Here is a 17,964-nt window from a genome sequence, read left to right on the forward strand (position 1 = left end):
CTCTTCACCAAGCGGTGTCAGAGCCAGGCCCTAAAAATTGTCAAAGACCCCAGCCACCCCAGTCATAGACTGTTCCCTCTACTACCGCATGGCAAGCAGTACCGGAGTGCCAAGTCTAGGACAAAAAGGCTTCTCAACAGTTTTTACCCCCGAGCCATAAGACTCCTGAACAGGTAATCAAATGGCTACCCGGACTATTTGCATTGTGTGCCTCCCCCCAACCCCTCTTTTTACGCTCCTGCTACTCTCTGTTTATCATATATGCATAGTCCCTTTAACGATACATTCATGTACATACTACCTCAATTGGCCCGACCAACCAGTGCTCCCGCACATTGGCTAACCGGGCTCTCTGCATTGTGTCCCGCCACCCGCCAAACCCTCTTTTGCGCTACTGCTACTCTCTGTTCATCATATATAAATAGTCACTTTAACCATATCTACATGTACATACTATCTCAATTAGCCTGACTAACCGGTGTATGTAGCCTCGCTACTTTTATAGCCTCGCTACTGTTGTTTTTCACTGTCTTTTTACTGTTGTTTTATTTATTTACTTACCTATTGTTCACCTAATACCTTTTTTACACTATTGGTTAGAGCCTGTAAGTAAGCATTTCACTGTAAGGTCTACACACGTGACAAATACACTTTGATTTGATCCCCTGAAGGCAGCTCACTCTCCAGATCCCAATCACCTGATTTCTGATCACCTGTTCACACACCTGTATGTCATTTACACACACGATTTAATTCAGTTCATTGCACCCCATCATTGTGAGGTATTGTTTATTTATGTACACATTCTATACGGAGTACTGTTTATTTCCATATTAGTCCTCCCGTGTATCGTGTTTTTTTGCCTATTCCCTGCCTGTACTTTTGCCTATCAGTTTTCCTGTCATCAACCTCTTGCCTGATCTCCCGGACTACGTTATTAGCCTTTTCCCTTGCTGTACTGTTACCTTTTTGGATTCCCTGTGTATGACCTTCTGTCTGTCCCTGGACCCTGCTACCTGCCTCCTCCTGTGGTCCTTTTCTAAATAAACACCTGCTGCGCCCTGTGCTTGAAACTAGCACTCTGTCTCCCATCATACTCAATACAGATAGCTTACCATCGTCCATGTAAGATGCTGGGGAAAGGAAATTGAAAGTTTACGCCATAGCACATACAGTATTCATATTTGGTAGTTGTGCAGTGCCGTTATCACATTCTACATGCCGGATTATTGCGCTGGACTTTGTAGAGACATGTCATAATGACAAAGTAATTTGAGCAGCAAATCGAAACTTAACGGAAAACAGAGAGCAAGCTTTCAGTTTCATTTCTCTCGTCCTTTCGTAGCTCTAGCAACAGAGGTGTTGATGTCAGTTGTCCAAATGCAGAGCCAATCAACCATCAGCTGTGATGATGGACAGCTCAGTAGATAGCATATATAAAGCCCAGTGAGTAGACACAATCTCACGGACAGACAAACGTTTCGAAAAGATACAGCTAAACTGTCCGTTTTGGAAAGCTACTACTTCCTCTGCTCAGAAGCAATGGATCTTCAGGAATGGGCCAGCATTCTCCAGAACACGATTGAGGAGCATGACATAGAGGACACCTGGAGCATTGAATTTGATAACGACATCAGTCCTGATCACCCAGCGAGAGGTTGGCAGCAGTACATCAGTGGGGCGTTTGCAAGGTAGGCTCTTTGAATAAAGTGTAAATAGACATATATTAATTCAATTCAGATCATAGAAATGTGTTTACTAAAGTACATTAAACCTGATTAAATGTTAAATTACTGTATTCAAACGGATAGGGACTTAATAGATTACATTCAGAATTAAGACATGAAATATACTTTATTTACTAACTTGTTATACTGAAATTAGATATTTACATACAGTTGAAGTTGTAAGTTTACATACACTTAGGTTGGAGTCATTCACTCGTTTCCATTTAACAAACTATAGTTTTGGCAAGTCGGTTAGGACATCTACTTTGTGCATGACACAAGTAATTTTTCCAACAATTATTTACAGATCATTTCACTTATAACTCACTGTATCACAATTCCAGTGGGTCAGAAGTTTACATACACTAAGTTGACTGTGCCTTTAAACGGCTTGGAAAATTCCAGAAAATGTCATTGCTTTAGAAGCATCTGATAGGCTATTGGAGTCAATTGGAGGTGTACCTGTGGATGTATTTCAAGGCCTACCTTCAAACTCAGTGCCTCTTTGCTTGACATCATGGAAAAATCAAAAGAAATCAGCCAAGACCTCAGAAAAAATGTGTAAACCTCCACAAGTCTGGTTCATCCTTGGGAGCAATTTCCAAATGCCTGAAGGTACCACGTTCATCTGTACAAACAATAGTACGCAAATATAAACACCATGGGACCACGCAGCCGCCATACCGCTCAGGAAGGAGACGCCTTCTGTCTCGTAGAGATGAATGTACTTTGGTCCGAAAAGTGCAAATCAATCCCAGAACAACAGCAAAGGACCTTGTGAAGATGCTGGAGGAAACAAGAACAAAAGTATCTACATCCACAGTAAAACGAGTCCTATATCGACATAACCTGAAAGGCCGCTCAGCAAGGAAGAAGCCACTGCTCCAAAACAGCCATTAAAAAGCCAGACTATGGTTTGCAACTGCACATGGGGACAAAGATCGTACTTTTTGGAGAAATGTCCTCTGGTCTGATGAAACAAAAATAGAACTGTTTGGCAATAATGACCATCATTATGTTTGGAGGAAAAAGGGGGGGAGCTTGCAAGCCGAAGAACACCACCACAACCGTGAAGCACGGGGGTGGCAGCATCATGTTGTGGGGGTGCTTTGCTGCAGGAGGGACTGGTGCACTTCACAAAATAGATGGCATCATGAGGGAGGAAAATTATGTGGATATATTGAAGTAACATCTCAAGACATCAGTCAGGAAGTTAAAGCTTGGTCGCAAATGGTTCTTCCAAATGGACAATGACCCCAAGCGTACTTCCAGAGTTGTGGCAAAATGGCTTAACCTTTCTGGCGCAGGTGTTCCGCTAGCGACCCACCTCGACAACATCCGGTGAAATTGCAGAGCGCCAAATTCAAAATACAGTAATAGTCATAATAAACATTCATAAAAAATACAAGTGTTATACATCGGCTTAAAGATTAACTTCTTGTTAATCCAGCCGCTTTGTCAGATTTCAAAAAGGCTTTACTGCGAAAGCATACCATGAGATTATCTGAGGATAGCGCCCCGCTTACAAAAGCATACAAACATTTTACAACCAAGTAAAGGAATTACAAAAGTCAGAAATAGCGATAAAATTAATCACTTACCTTTGAAGATCTTCATATGGTTGCAGTCACGAGCTACACAATAAATGTTTGTTTTGTTTCGATAAAGTCCCTCTTTATATCCCAAAAACTCAGCTTTGTTGGCGGGTTTTCAGTAATCCACTGGCTCAAAGGCAGTCAAAACATGCAGACGAATACATCCTAATAGTACCGGTAAAGTTTGTCGAAACATGTCAAACGATGTTTATAATTATTCCTCAGGTTGTCAATTGTCTAAATAATCGATAATATTTAAACCGGACAATAGCGTATTCAATAGAAAGGAAAAACAACGAAGGGCGCGCACTCGGTCATGCGCAAAACCAGCACTGCATGATTCTACAGTCCACTGAGAGAAAGGTCTCATTCTTCTTAATTTTTCAGAAAACAAGCCTGAAACAATGTCTAAAGACTGTTGACATCTAGTGGAAGCCATAGGAACTGCAATCTGGGTCGTAACCCATTAGATACCCTATAGGCATTCAATTGAAAATACCCACATTAAAAAAATCCCACTTCCTGGATGGATTTTCCTCAGGTTTTCGCCTGCCATATCAGTTATGTTATACTCACAGACATTATTTTAACAGTTTTGGAAACGTTAGTGTGCTTTCTATCCGAATCTCTATGCATATCCTAGCTTCTGGGCCTGAGTAACAGGCAGTTTACTTTGGGCACACTTCTCATCCAGACATCGAAATACTGCCCCCAAGCCATATTAAGGACAACAAAGTCAAGGTATTGGAGTGGCCATCACAAAGCCTGAACTCAATCCTATAGAATATTTGTGGGCAGAACTGAAAAAGCGTGTGCGAGCAAGGAGGCCTTCAGACCTGACTCAGTTACACCAGCTCTGTCAGGTGGAATGGGCCAAAATTCACCCAACTTATTGTTCGGAAGGTTGTGGAAGGCTACCAGAAACGTTTGACGCAAGTTAAACAATTTAAAGGCAATGCTACCAAATACTAATTGAGTGTATGTAAACTTCTGACCCACTGGGAATGTGATGAAAGAAATAAAAGCTCAAATAAATCATTCTCTCTACTATTATTCTGTCATTTCACATTCTTAAAATAAAGTGGTGATCCTAACTGACCTAAGATAGGGAATTTTTTACTAGGATTAAATGTCAGGAATTGTGAAAAACTGAGTTTAAATGTATTTGGCTAAGGTGTATGTAAACTTCAGACTTCAACTGTATCACTTATCTCTCCCTGCAGGTTCATGTGCTCAAAGTGTAAGAGGACCTGGCCTTCGAAAAGAGTTCTGGTGGTGTTTCACATGCGTCTGTTGGAGGACAAGGGGATGGTTAAAGTGAAACGCTACAGACAGGAGTGCAAGAGGTGTGTACAGAGTACAATGGAGGAGCCTCGTTTTAAGACAGAGAACATCGAGGTGCTGCTGGAGAAGCTTGTCGAGAAGATCCTCGTCAAGTGCTACTATAAGGACGCAGGCGAAAGGAATATGCCATTCCATTTGGAAGGGAGGAGTGATGGACCCCATGAGGCTGCTCATTGTGAAGCCTGTAAACATGGCATCTGCAGACAGGTGACCACAAAAGAAACATAGAATGGAAAATATAGAAACATCTGGGAAATGTTTCATTCTTAAATGTATTGTATAATCAATGAACAATTTTGAGGAGAGTTGGATGTGGAACTGGATATAATACTGTAGAGAGAATTTTATTTCCTGATGAAGCTGCGAAAACTATATCCTCTGAATCAAGGATGGGGGGAAAAGAAGCCAGTAACTGAATTGTCCACCATTTAATCTAGACAAAATGTACTTGTTTTTTAATACAAAAGTTGATAGTTGATTGAGAAAGTAGTTTCCGATCTGCATTCTTTTCAATAATCTCTTACACTTTAAAAGAGTTACTTCAAGGAATTACTTCTCAACAGATGTACAAATCAAATCCCATGTCAGGTGAGGACATCACCTTTATGGTGCAGAGACGACTGGCTACAATGGAAATGCATACAAGCAAGGCAACATTGCTTTAGAAACCCATTTGCATCGATTACAAATATTTGTGGGACTTTACACGTGCAAAACGTGACAACATTTTTTATATGTTCAGTGTGTGTGTGTGTACTTCTCTTTGCATATGGCGTCAGCAGGGAGTAAAACACCCTTTTATGATTTATAACTTTGAGTCAAATGTCCTGACCTGCTATAAAACTGCTTTAAAAAACGAATTTCACTGTTGTCGAGTTATTTCATCAGAAAAACAGATAGAAACAATGACAATGTACAACCAGGGGTTAAATTGGGCCAGGTCCCACCCGGTCCGAGACCCTGTACCTATGATCCAAATGAGAGCCAGCGGAGCTGAGATCCGGTACCTTTCGTTAGCCTATTTGAATTATGTAATAAAAAAAATTGTTGTCCACGTTTTAAATTTTCCACAGTCAACAACATGAGTGGGAAAAAAGGTGCTTGTGGTTGATGCATTTATAAGCATTACTAATAACAGTACTAGAAGAAACCATGAACAGGACAAGAAGCAGAGCCCTGCCTAACCTAAGTACAGGGGGTCTCTAATGTAAACTGGATCTCTTTCCTCCATTGGAAAAGCCTATAAGACTGTCCCACTTTAGCTACTCCATGCTGTCCTACTTCAGCTAGCTGTGGTTGGTGAAATGACAGAATGACATTTTAACATAATATTGGCAACTTTTATGTATATTAATGCACAAGTACAAGGTATGCACATGTACATCATAACATTTACATCACAGTTTGGCGTGATGTTATTTATGACAGTTTTATCATCTTAATTAACATCAAAACAGAAAGAAAAACAATGTCACTGATATTATTGTGTGCTTCGCGGGGTGAGCTTCCTGTTTGAAGCTTGCTTTGCCCGCCTCTCTGATGTCACAGTCTTATAGGCTTTTCCATTGGAGGAAAGATATGTAATCAATAGAGTTTTTTTAACCGTGGGTTCAAAACGCATGTGACGAAGTGGATTATTATAATAATGCATAAACTGTAAAACATTGTAGTCCTGCATGTAAGTGTAGCCTTCATAAGAATATACTAATGACAGTCAACTGTCTTCCTACATTGACTGTCGATTCAAGCTGAAGAGTATGTATTCTTTTTTAGTTTTTGCTCAATCTGATTGGGTGAGCCTGGCAGGGCCTGGCTCCCCAGTGAGTGGGCCCTAGACCCCACAGTCCCACCCATGCCTACCAGAGGAGGCTGGTGGGAGAAGCTATATGAGGACATGCCTATTGTAATGGCTAGAATGAAATAAACGGAATGGAGTCAAACATGTGGTTTCCAGACATGCCGCCCACCAGCCTCCTCTGATGCCTATGCCATTGGTACCGGTAGCTATTTTACTCCAAGTCAAGCACTACACACTAACACAATAAATATACATCTACATTTCAAATCCACTTATGAGTCAACTCTAAATATATAACATTATTCATGAACAAAACACTGTAGATATGACGTTGTACTTAAAGTAATATAACTTTTCCCGAAGACAACAGAAAAATAGTTCCTACTTCTCCTTTAGTGCATCAAATTGATTTGAGCACGACATAAATACTCGCTCCCCTATTCCCCAGGATTCAGGCATGCATAATTACAAATCAACATGCTACATTAATATATGAACCTGGTGAAATTCACAAAATATTTGAACAACTGTTACATTTACCCCTCCTGAATTTCACCAACCTTATAAAACTAAACTAAATAATCTCCCAGGCTCAAGGCATCATTCTGAACTCAGCTACCCACAGGGTTCAGGGCAAGTGAAGGTTGATCAGGCCTTCAACTGCCCCAAGATGCATAGGGCCTCTTGAACTGCTAGGAAGGTAGATATAGTGTAAGAAACAAACTATTTTTTTTTACTAAGTCTCTGTATTATTTCAGCACTATGTTAAACTTGCACCTTCTGGCGGATTGAATTAGTCTCTTGTTTTAGTCTCACTGGTTTATATACCCTCCCTGCCCTTGCGAAATCATCTGCCACCGGGCTGCTTTCATCAGGTGCATTACAGTAGACTGGGCTAGGGGCCATGGTGACTAATAGTGGTGCTGGCCTTCGATCAGTGATCAGGGGACGGTTTGAAGGAATTTGCTTCAGGATCTCAGAGGTGCTTCCCAAGTCGTTTTCCTCAGGGAGGTTCTTCTGGTTCTGGCTTTCCATCCGATTGTAAAGGTTTTCTTCCTGGGGTGAAGGAGAGGACCAAAATGCAGCGTAGCCAGTGCTCAACATGTTTAATTATAAGAACAAGTGAACACTACAAACAACTTACAAAATAACAAACGTGCAAAACCGATACAGACCTATCTGGTGCAGAACACAAACACAGAGACAGGTAACAACCACCCACAACGAACACAGTGAAACAACCTACCTAAATATGACTCTTAATTAGAGGAACGCAAAACACCTGCCTCTAATTAAGAGCCATACCAGGCAACCCTAAACCAACATAGAAACACACAACATAGAATGCCCACCCAAAACTCACGCCCTGACCATCACACACATACAAAACAACAGAAAACAGGTCAGGAACGTGACAGAACCCCCCCCCTCAAGGTGCGAACGCCGGGCGCACCAGCACAAAGTCCAGGGGAGGGTCTGGGTGGGCATCTGACCACGGTGGTGGCTCAGGCTCCGGACGCTGTCCCCACACCACCATAGTCACTCCCCGCTTCTGTATCCCCCTCCCAATGACCACCCTCCAACTAAAACCACCTAAATGAAGGGGCAGCACCGGGATAAGGGGCAGCACCGGGATAAGGGGCAGCACCGGGATAAGGGGCGGCAGGTCCTGGCTGAGGAACTCTGGCAGGTCCTGGCTGAGGGACTCTGGCAGGTCCTGGCTGAGGGACTCTGGCAGGTCCTGGCTGAGGGACTCTGGCAGGTCCTGGCTGAGGGACTCTGGCAGGTCCTGGCTGAGGGACTCTGGCAGGTCCGGGCTGAGGGACTCTGGCAGGTCCGGGCTGAGGGACTCTGGCAGGTCCTGGCTGAGGGACTCTGGCAGGTCCGGGCTGAGGGACTCTGGCAGGTCCGGGCTGAGGGACTCTGGCAGGTCCGGGCTGAGGGACTCTGGCAGGTCCGGGCTGAGGGACTCTGGCAGGTCCGGGCTGACGGAAGGCTCTGGCTGATCCGGGCTGACGGAAGGCTCTGGCTGATCCGGTCTGGCGGAAGGCTCTGGCTGATCCGGTCTGGCGGAAGGCTCTGGCTGATTCGGTCTGGCGGAAGGCTCTGGCTGATCCGGTCTGGCGGAAGGCTCTAGCGGCTCCTGTCTGGCGGACGGCTCTAGCGGCTCCTGTCTGGCGGACGGCTCTGTAGGCTCATGGCAAACGGGCGGCTTTGCAGGCTCATGGCAGACGGGCGGCTTTGCAGGCTCATGGCAGACGGACAGTTCAGACGGCGTAGGGCAGACGGGCAGTTCAGACGCCGCTGGGCAGACGGGCAGTTCAGGCGCCGCTGGGCAGACGGGCAGTTCAGGCGCCGCTGGGCAGACGGGCAGTTCAGGCGCCGCTGGGCAGACGGGCAGTTCAGGCGCCGCTGGGCAGACGGCAGACTCTGGCCGGCTGAGACGCACTGTAGGCCTGGTGCGTGGTACCGGAACTGGAGGTACCGGGCTAAGGACACGCACCTTCAGGCTAGTGCGGGGAACAACAATAGGGCACACTGGACTCTCGTGGCGCACTCTAGGCCTGGTGCGTGGTACCGGAACTGGAGGTACCGGGCTGAGGGCACGCACCTCAGGGCGAGTGCGGGGAGAAGGAACAGTGCGTACAGGGCTCTGGAGACGCACAGGAGGCTTGGTGCGTGGTGCCGGAACTGGAGGCACTGGGCTGGAGACACGCACCATAGGGAGAGTGCGTGGAGGAGGAACAGGGCTCTGGAGATGCACTGGAAGCCTGGTGCGTGGTGTAGGCACTGGTGGTACTGAGCTGGGGTGGGAAGGTGGCGCCGGATATACCGGACCGTGAAGGAGGACACGTGCTCTTGAGCACCGAGCCTCCCCAACCTTACCAGGTTGAATGGTCCCCGTAGCCCTGCCAGTGCGGCGAGGTGGAATAGCCCGCACTGGGCTATGCAGGCGAACCGGGGACACCACCTGTAAGGCTGGTGCCATGTACGCCGGCCCGAGGAGACGTACTGGAGACCAGATACGTTGGGCCGGCTTCATGGCACTCGGCTCGATGCCCAACCTAGCCCTCCCAGTGCGGCAAGGTGGAATAGCCCGCACTGGGCTAAGCACGCGTACTGGGGACACCGTGCGCTTTACCGCATAACACGGTGTCTGACCAGTACGACGCCCTCTCACTCCACGGTAAGCCCGGGGAGTTGGCTCAGGTATCCAACCCGGCTTCGCCACACTCCCCTTTAGCCCCCCCCCCCCCCCAAGAAATTTTTGGGTGAGCCTCTCGGGTTTCCAGCCACTCTGCCTTGCAAGCGCCTCATAATGACGCCTCTCCGCTTTTGATGCCTCCAGCTCCGCTTTGGGACGGCGACACTCCTCTGGCTCTGCCCAGGGTCCTTCTCCGTCCAGAATCTCCTCCCATGTCCATTCCTCCTTGTACTGCTGCTGCTGTTGCTGCTGCCCGTTGTCACGCTGCTTGGTCCGGGTTTGGTGGGTGGTTCTGTAGGGAGGAGACGGAGAGACAGCCTGGTGCGGGGGGCTGCCACCGGTGGACTGGTACTTGGAGGTGGCGCCGGATATACCGGACCGTGAAGGAGGACACGTGCTCTTGAGCACCGAGCCTCCCCAACCTTACCAGGTTGAATGGTCCCCGTATCCCTGCCAGTGCGGCGAGGTGGAATAGCCCGCACTGGGCTATGCAGGCGAACCGGGGACACCACCTGTAAGGCTGGTGCCATGTACGCCGGCCCGAGGAGACGTACTGGAGACCAGATACGTTGGGCCGGCTTCATGGCACTCGGTCAGATGCCCACCCAGACCCTCCCCTGGACTTTGTGCTGGTGCGCCCGGCGTTCGCACCTTGAGGGGGGGGTTCTGTCACGTTCCTGACCTGTTTTCTGTTGTTTTGTATGTGTGTGATGGTCAGGGCGTGAGTTTTGGGTGGGCAGTCTATGTTTGCTGTTTCTATGTTGGTTTTGGGTTGCCTGGTATGGCTCTTAATTAGAGGCAGGTGTTTTGCGTTTTCCTCTAATTGAGAGTCATATTAAGGTAGGTTGTTCTCACTGGTTGTTTGTGGGTGATTGTCTCCTGTGTCTGTATGTATGTTCGTGCCACACGGGACTGTAGCGTTTGTTTGTAGTCGTGTACCTGTTCGTGCGTTCTTCACGTTATATGTAAGTTCGTGTCCAGGTCTGTTTTCATCGTTTATTTGTTTTGTAGTTTATTCAAGTATAGTTCGTTTTCTGTCTTCGTTGTTTTGTCGTGTCTTAAATAAATCATGTCATCATACCTCGCTGCACATTGGTCTTCAGATCCCTCTCTCCTCTCCTCGTCCGAGGAGGAGGAGGAATTAGAATGCCGTTACACCGATGTCCAGCACTCAGAGTAATTGCTTGAATCCTCCGCCATCCAAGATGCACTTTCCTCCCCAGAGTCCTCCATGTCTTTCCTGTCCAGTCCATCGCCAGAATGCGTGGCCTCTCCTGCACCTACATTGATCAAAGGTCCTGCAGCATCACTGTCATTGAAAAGTTTGTCTGTTTCTGTGTCCAGCCTAATATGGTTCTCAATCAGAGGCAGCTGGTAATCGTTGTCCCTGATTGAGAATCATATATAGGAGGCTTGTTTTGTGTTGGGATTTTGTGGGTGATTGTTTCCTGTCTCTGTGTTTGTGTTCTGCACCAGATAGGACTGTCTCGGCTTTCACGTTTGTTGTTTTTGTATTGTTGTAAGTGTTCACCGTTTATTGTCAAATTAAACATGTTGAACACTAACCGCGCTGCATTTTGGTCCTCTCCTTCATCCCAGGAAGAAAGCCGTTACAGAATCACCCATCAAACCCGGACCAAGCAGCGTGGCAACGGGCAGCAGCAACAGCAGCAGCGGTACCAGGAGGAATGGTCATGGGAGGAAATCATGAACGGAAAAGGACCCTGGGCTAAGGTTGGAAAGGATCACCTCCCATGGGAACAGCTGGAGGCAACCGGAGAGAGGAACTGGCGTTATGAAGGTACACGGCTAGCACGGAAACCCGAGAAGAAATCCCAAAAATTTATTGGGGGGAGGCTAAAGGGTAGTGTGGCAAAGGCAGGTAGGAAACCTGCGCCCACTTCCCATGCTTACCGTGGAGAGCGGGAGTACGGGCAGACACCGTGTTATGCGGAAGAGCGCACGGTGTCTCCTGTACGTGTGCATAGCCCGGTGCGGGTTATTCCACGGGCCGGGCTAGAGTGAGCATTGAGCCAAGTGCCATGAAGCCGGCTCTACATATCTGGCGTCCAGTACGTCTCCTCGGGCCGGTGTACATGGCACCAGCCTTACGCATGGTGTCCCCGGTTCGCCTACACAGCCCAGTGCGGGTTATTCCACCTCCCCGCATTGGTCGGGCTACGGGGAGCATGCAACCAGGTAAGGTTGGGCAGGCTCAGTGCTCAAGGGAGCCAGTACGCCTGCACGGTCCGGTATATCCGGCGCCACCTTCCCGCCCCAGCCCAGTACCTCCAGTTCCAGCACCCCGCACTCGCCTTATGGTGCGTGGCCCCAGCCCAGTACCATCAGTGCCGACACCACGCACCAGGCTTCCAGTGCGTCTCCAGAGCCCTGTTCCTCCTCCACGCACTCTCCCTGTGGTGCGTGTCTCCAGCCCAGTGCCTCCAGTTCCGGCACCACGCATCAAGCCTCCTGTGCGTCTCCAGAGCCCTGTACGCACTGTTCCTTCTCCCCGCACTCGCCCTGAGGTGCGTGCCCTCAGTCCGGTACCACCAGTTCCGGCACCACGCACCAGGCCTATAGTGCGCTTTGAGAAACCAGTGTGCCCTGTACCTGCTCCCCGCACTAGCCTTAAGGTGCGTGTTTCCAGTCCGGTACCACCAGTTCCGGCACCACGCACCAGGCCTACTGTGCGCCTCAGCAGGTCAGAGTCGGCCGTCTGCCCAACGCCGCCTGCACTGCTCGTCTGACCAGCACCGTCTGTACTGCCTGCCTGCCTAACGCCGCCTGCACTGCTCGTCTGCCCAGCGCCGTCTGAGCTGCCTGCACTGCTCGTCTGCCAAGCGCCGTCTGAGCCATCTGTCTGCCCAGCGCCGTCTGAGCCATCTGTCTGCCCAGCGCCGTCTGAGCCATCCGTCTGCCCAGCGCCATCTGAGCCATCCGTCTGCCCAGCGTCATCTGAGCCATCCGTCTGCCCAGCGCCATCTGAGCCATCCGTCTGCCCAGCGCCATCTGAGCCATCCGTCTGCCCAGCGCCATCTGAGCCATCCGTCTGCCCAGCGCCATCTGAGCCATCCGTCTGCCCAGCGCCATCTGAGCCATCCGTCTGCCCAGCGCCATCTGAGCCATCCGTCTGCCCAGCGCCATCTGAGCCATCCGTCTGCCCAGCGCCATCTGAGCCGCCCGTCTGTCCCGAGCCATTAGAGCCGTCCGTCAGTCAGGACTTTCCTTAATGACATGCTACAGAACTCTGTCTCTTAGGATCAAGTGGTCCCACAGCTTCATCAGCAACAACACTTTAGAAGAAACAGCATATCGGTGTTGTCTAGTGGGCCATTTCTTATTGAAGATGAAAGGGATAACCTTGGAAATAACAGAGTCCTGCAGCTGGAGGTCTCAAAGTTCTTCATGCGACAGTTCAGGCAAAGTGTCAATACCAGGAGATAGCAGCTGTTGGATGTTGGAACTGTCGGGTTCACCTTGGGGTCATGATAGGGGCTGTACCAAATGTTTGATGTATTATAATAATTGATTATGCTTATGTTGTATTAATAGAAGGGGAGGGGTTATAAGACCCCTCCCTCCATACATTTATAGGGTCCTAGACTACAGATTAACAATATATCTATTCATTATAAAGGTTTAATATTGTTCCACAGTCTTTTCTAGTCTCTGCCTCTTATAAAGAAACGGTCTGAGAAATGTGTGACATTGAGACAGAACTCTGCAGAGGAGTGTAAGAGATAAGAGACTAGTCAGACATTCCACTACAAATCAACTTGGGGAGTGGACATTTACTGCTGAGCCTTTAGATAACACTGAAACTCTTAATTATATAGCTGTGTAGGCATGGGTTTGGTCTCATGAGTAGAAGGTAATGACGTAGGCAGTGACATCACTAAGATATGTGACTGCAGGCAAAATAAAACAACTCGGACCCTTTTCTATTTTGCAGAACTTACTCGGAAACATGCGTGCTATGTTCCTGTTGTCAACTTCTGTCTGCAATTGCATCAATATTTAATTGATTGATTTAAGTAAAGATATTGTCTGAATGCTAATTTCACCAATGAGCCAATGATTGACAAGGAACAAGGAACGAACCCCAACAGAACCAAGCTGGATTGCTTGGATCTCAGTTAAACATTCCCAGTCGATATGAAGTGGACATATGGCTTTCACTTCAGCAGTGGTCAAGGAGGTTATCTCCTGGGGATAAGAAGCCCAACGGAAGGCATCTTGTACATCATCGTTCACCGTCCCAACAGCCTCAGACAGAAATGCTTGACAGGACTCCCTCATCAGTCTCTGCCTGACAGTCACTGTGAAGGAGTCACGGCTCAGTGCATCTGATACTGTATTCTTGCTGCCTGGGTTACGCTTTGAATCAAAGTTGTACAGTTCCAGCCCCGACACCATCCAAAGAAGCTACAGTGAAGAGAATGAATGACCTCAGTTCAGAAGACACAGTTCAGAAGAGCATACTTCAGCTTCTGGAATGCAACAACACACTCCTCAGTCCAATCCAATAGCTTCTGCTTCCGGAAAATCCCACCGTTGCGCTTCTTCTTCCCATCTCTTCCTCTTCTCTTTTGACCCCCAGGTGAGTGCAAGCACAGGCTTGGCTATGGTGGAACAGTCAGGAATGAAGTGCTGGTAATATAATACCATACCCAAGAAAGATTTCAGCCTCTGAGCAGAGGGAGTGCTTCTGTCTGCCTACATCAGCTGAGCTTGACTCATCTTGGCAATGGACACCACCTTCTCAGCGTCCACTGACACACTGTTATCTTTAATGATATGTCCGAGGAATTTCACTGTTCTTCGTAGGAAGTGACATTTCTTGAGTGCTAGCTTGAGGTTGTTGGCACTTAGACGGCTAGTCACAATTTCAAGTCGCTGCAGAGCCAGGTAACAAAGGAGATTTTTCTTCCATACCATGATGTTACGGATACAGGTATCCTGTGTGTGTATTTATTTTTTCTCCTTCTCCCCTCACAGGTGACAATCATCATTCCCCAATCAGTCACCAATCAGTCGCTAATCAGAAGACACCTGCTCCTTTTCCCTTACCCAATCACATTCCCTTTCCCTTGGTTTAAAAACCCTGTCAGTTGTTTTCTCTAGAGCTCAATCTCTCTGTCATGCAATCTCTCTCTAGATCTCTTGTGTTTTGCAACTACATGTCACTTTGTCCATTAACCTGTGAGTATTGTTTTGGTTATGGTGTTTGACTGTTTGTTTGATTGTGGGAAAGGGGGTACCAAGACAAGTTGCCCATGGGCATACACTACCCGTAGGTAAACTTTGTTAAATACAATAGTTAGAACTGGGCGGACCACCCTCTGTATTTTTGGTTAGTTAGCTAGCTGTTGTTGAAGCAGGTAGACTAGCTTATTGGTGTTTTTGAATGCTTATTATTTCTTTCCTTGGGTCCAGCTCAGCCCCTTTTCCCGCTCCCCCATTACCGTGTGTTTACAAATAAACCAAGAGTGTTTGACGGTCATTTAGTTGTCTGTGGTTATTTCGTTCTCACTGTTACTTTTTCGCTACTATAATTTGCATGAGTTATGTTACGGGTCTCGTTACCATCCCCCTAGACTACCGGGCCAAAGGGATTCGTAACCATGACTAAAAGGGAGGCATACTCACTAACCGACTTCCGTATAAGGCCTACTTCCTCCATATCTGTTAACAACTTCCCTTAATCTACACACAATACCCCACAATGACTAAGCAAAACCAGGTTTTTAGAATTTTGGGCAAATTTATAAAAAAGGAAATATTACATGTACAGAAGTCTTCTTAGGTATGATGCGACAAGCTTGGCAAACCTGTATTTGGGGAGTCTCATTTTTCTCTGCAGATCCTCTCAAGCTCTGTCAGGTTGGATGGGGAGCGTCACTGCACAGCTATTTTCAGGTCTCTCCAAAGATGTTCGATTGAGTTCAAGTCTGGGCTCTGGCTAGGCCACTCAAGGACATTCAGAGACTTGTCCCGTTGTCTTGGCTGTGTGCTTAGGGTCATTTGGAAAACTGAGGAGTGGCCTAATTGGTGGAGTGCTACAGAGAGGGTTGTCCTTCTGGAAGGTTCTCCATCTCCACAGAGGAACGCTGGAGCTCTGTCAGAGTGACCATCGAGTTCATGGTCACCTCCCTGACCAAGGCCCTTCTCCTCCGATTGCTCAGGAGGCCAACTCTTGGAAGAGTCTTGGTGATTCCAAACTTCTTCCATTTATGAATGATGGAGGCCACTGTGTTCTTGGAGACCTTCAATGCTGCAGAAATGTTTTGGTACCCTTCCCCAGATCTGTGCCTCAACACAATCCTGCCTCGGAGCTCTACAGACAATTCTTTGACCTCATGACTTGGTTTTTGCTCTGACATGCATTGTCAACTGTTGGACCTTATATAGGCTGGTGTGTTTCTTTCCAAATCATGTCTAATAAATGTAATTTACCACAGGTCAACTCCAATCAAGTTGTAGAAACATCTCAAGGATGATCAATGGAAACAGGATGCACCTGAGCTCAATTGAGTCTCATAGCAAAGGGTCTGAATACTTATTTAAATAAGATATTTCTGTTTTCGATTTTTTTTATAAATTAGCCAAAAAATCCCCCAAACTGTTTTGCTTTGTCTTTATGGGGTATTGTTTGTAGATTGTTTAAAAAAAAATCCATTTTAGAATTTAGGCTGTAAGGTAACAAAATGTGGAAAAGGGGCGTGAGTCTGAATACTTTCCAAATGCACTGTAACTCTACCCACAACTACGTTTCTGGGCATGTCCTTTGACCTGGTAGGCTCAACTATTGCAGTGCTTCCTGGAGACAATGCCACATTTTTAGGAAATTTACCCCAAAGTAAGTGTTCAGTCTTGGGAGAAAGAGTCACAGCTTGAGTGAGCTTCACGGTGCCAATCTTGCCATCAACTTCCTGTCCCTTCCATCTTGTGACACTTGTCATCATCTGTAGAAACTGCTCACCCTCTGGTGAGTGAGTCTGGCCTTCCATGTTGTTGATTAGCTTCCAGTATTCATCAGTGCACTTCATCTCATGCAATAGATGCTTAATGACATTCGATCCCAGGATGAGATCATCCCGCTGTCCAGGAACAACTAGGGTGGGCACTTTAACATCAATTCCATAGATTTACATCTCCAAGTCATAGACACACTTTGGTGAGGCCTTCTTCCCCCCCACAACCCACTAACTCTTTAGGAGGGCTGATAATGCTGAGGAAGGGCAGCTGCTTCCAAAACTGTCTGCTCAGGATGCTTAGTCAATGTAGAGGCCATAGACCCAGTGTCAAGCATGTCCTTAAGATGCACTTTCCCATGTGTAGACAGAGAGGTGTAAAACAAACCTGAAAAAAGCCTCAACCTCTTGTGAACCTAACATAACAATTGTCTCTACTTATTTTGCAGAAGAGCACAAAATGTAACATGTTTTCTCGAGATCATCAGATTCTTTCTTGGGGGCAGACAGTTGAACACCCCCCCCCCCCCCCCCCCCCCGTCTGTGGGCGTGTCAGTTTAAAGGTTGCGGCTTCGGTGGGTTTCTCTGGTGCTGTGTAGGGTGTCTCTCGCCGCCGGGATGTTTTGAACAACTTAACTACCAATGATCTGGTGAAAAGCACCAGAGGCACAGGTTCTCATGTCTACAGTGCATCACAGTGGAGTGATCTGCTGAGCCACAAACCCTGCATTCCCTACGCCTGAAGGGTTGGGCGGGGAAAGATGGTGCCTTGGCCTGTGTCTGTGAAACCATAACAGGTAGTATGGTCTTCTCTAAGGTACGTTCAAGCAGGTAAATGAGCCTCTCGATACTTGCACTCTGCCCATCTTGTCTGGCGCTTGATGTGAGAGAAGTGTCACTGCACACTTCCACATTGGCCCTGCCTTCAAACTGAGTTGTCTTGGGGGATGTGCTGTTCCTTGCTTTGAGGATACAGCGGTAGATTGACACCATGGTGGCCTTTCTGCAGCGTTCATGTTCGTAGATTCTCTCCTGTATTTCACTCGCAGTCCATTTCTCAGCAGACTTGGAATTGGAATATCGCTGCCAGTTTAGGGGTCAGGGCAGTAGGTTCCATTTAGGGGTCAGGGCAGTAGGTTCCATTTAGGGGTCAGGGCAGTAGGTTCCATTTAGGGGTCAGGGCAGTAGGTTCCATTTAGGGGTCAGGGCAGTAGGTTCCATTTAGGGGTCAGGGCAGTAGGTTCCATTTAGGGGTCAGGGCAGTAGGTTCCATTTAGGGGTCAGGGCAGTAGGTTCCAAACATCATGACGACATCTCA

The 17,964-nt window shown here is 47.5% G+C and overlaps 1 protein-coding gene across 1 annotated transcript; it reads left to right on the forward strand.

Moving 5' to 3' along the window:
- The first annotated feature begins 1,319 nt into the window (after positions 1 to 1,319).
- Positions 1,320 to 5,526, forward strand: LOC139539444 (receptor-transporting protein 3-like). The gene is made up of 2 exons (XM_071342408.1): positions 1,320 to 1,691; positions 4,546 to 5,526. Exons 1-2 carry the CDS (start codon positions 1,543 to 1,545, stop codon positions 4,892 to 4,894), a joined length of 498 nt encoding a protein of 165 aa, XP_071198509.1. The 5' UTR covers positions 1,320 to 1,542; the 3' UTR covers positions 4,895 to 5,526.
- Positions 5,527 to 17,964: the final 12,438 nt, after the last annotated feature.

The sequence above is a fragment of the Salvelinus alpinus genome, chromosome 15 (assembly GCF_045679555.1).
Source record: "Salvelinus alpinus chromosome 15, SLU_Salpinus.1, whole genome shotgun sequence".
Taxonomy (NCBI): domain Eukaryota; kingdom Metazoa; phylum Chordata; class Actinopteri; order Salmoniformes; family Salmonidae; genus Salvelinus; species Salvelinus alpinus.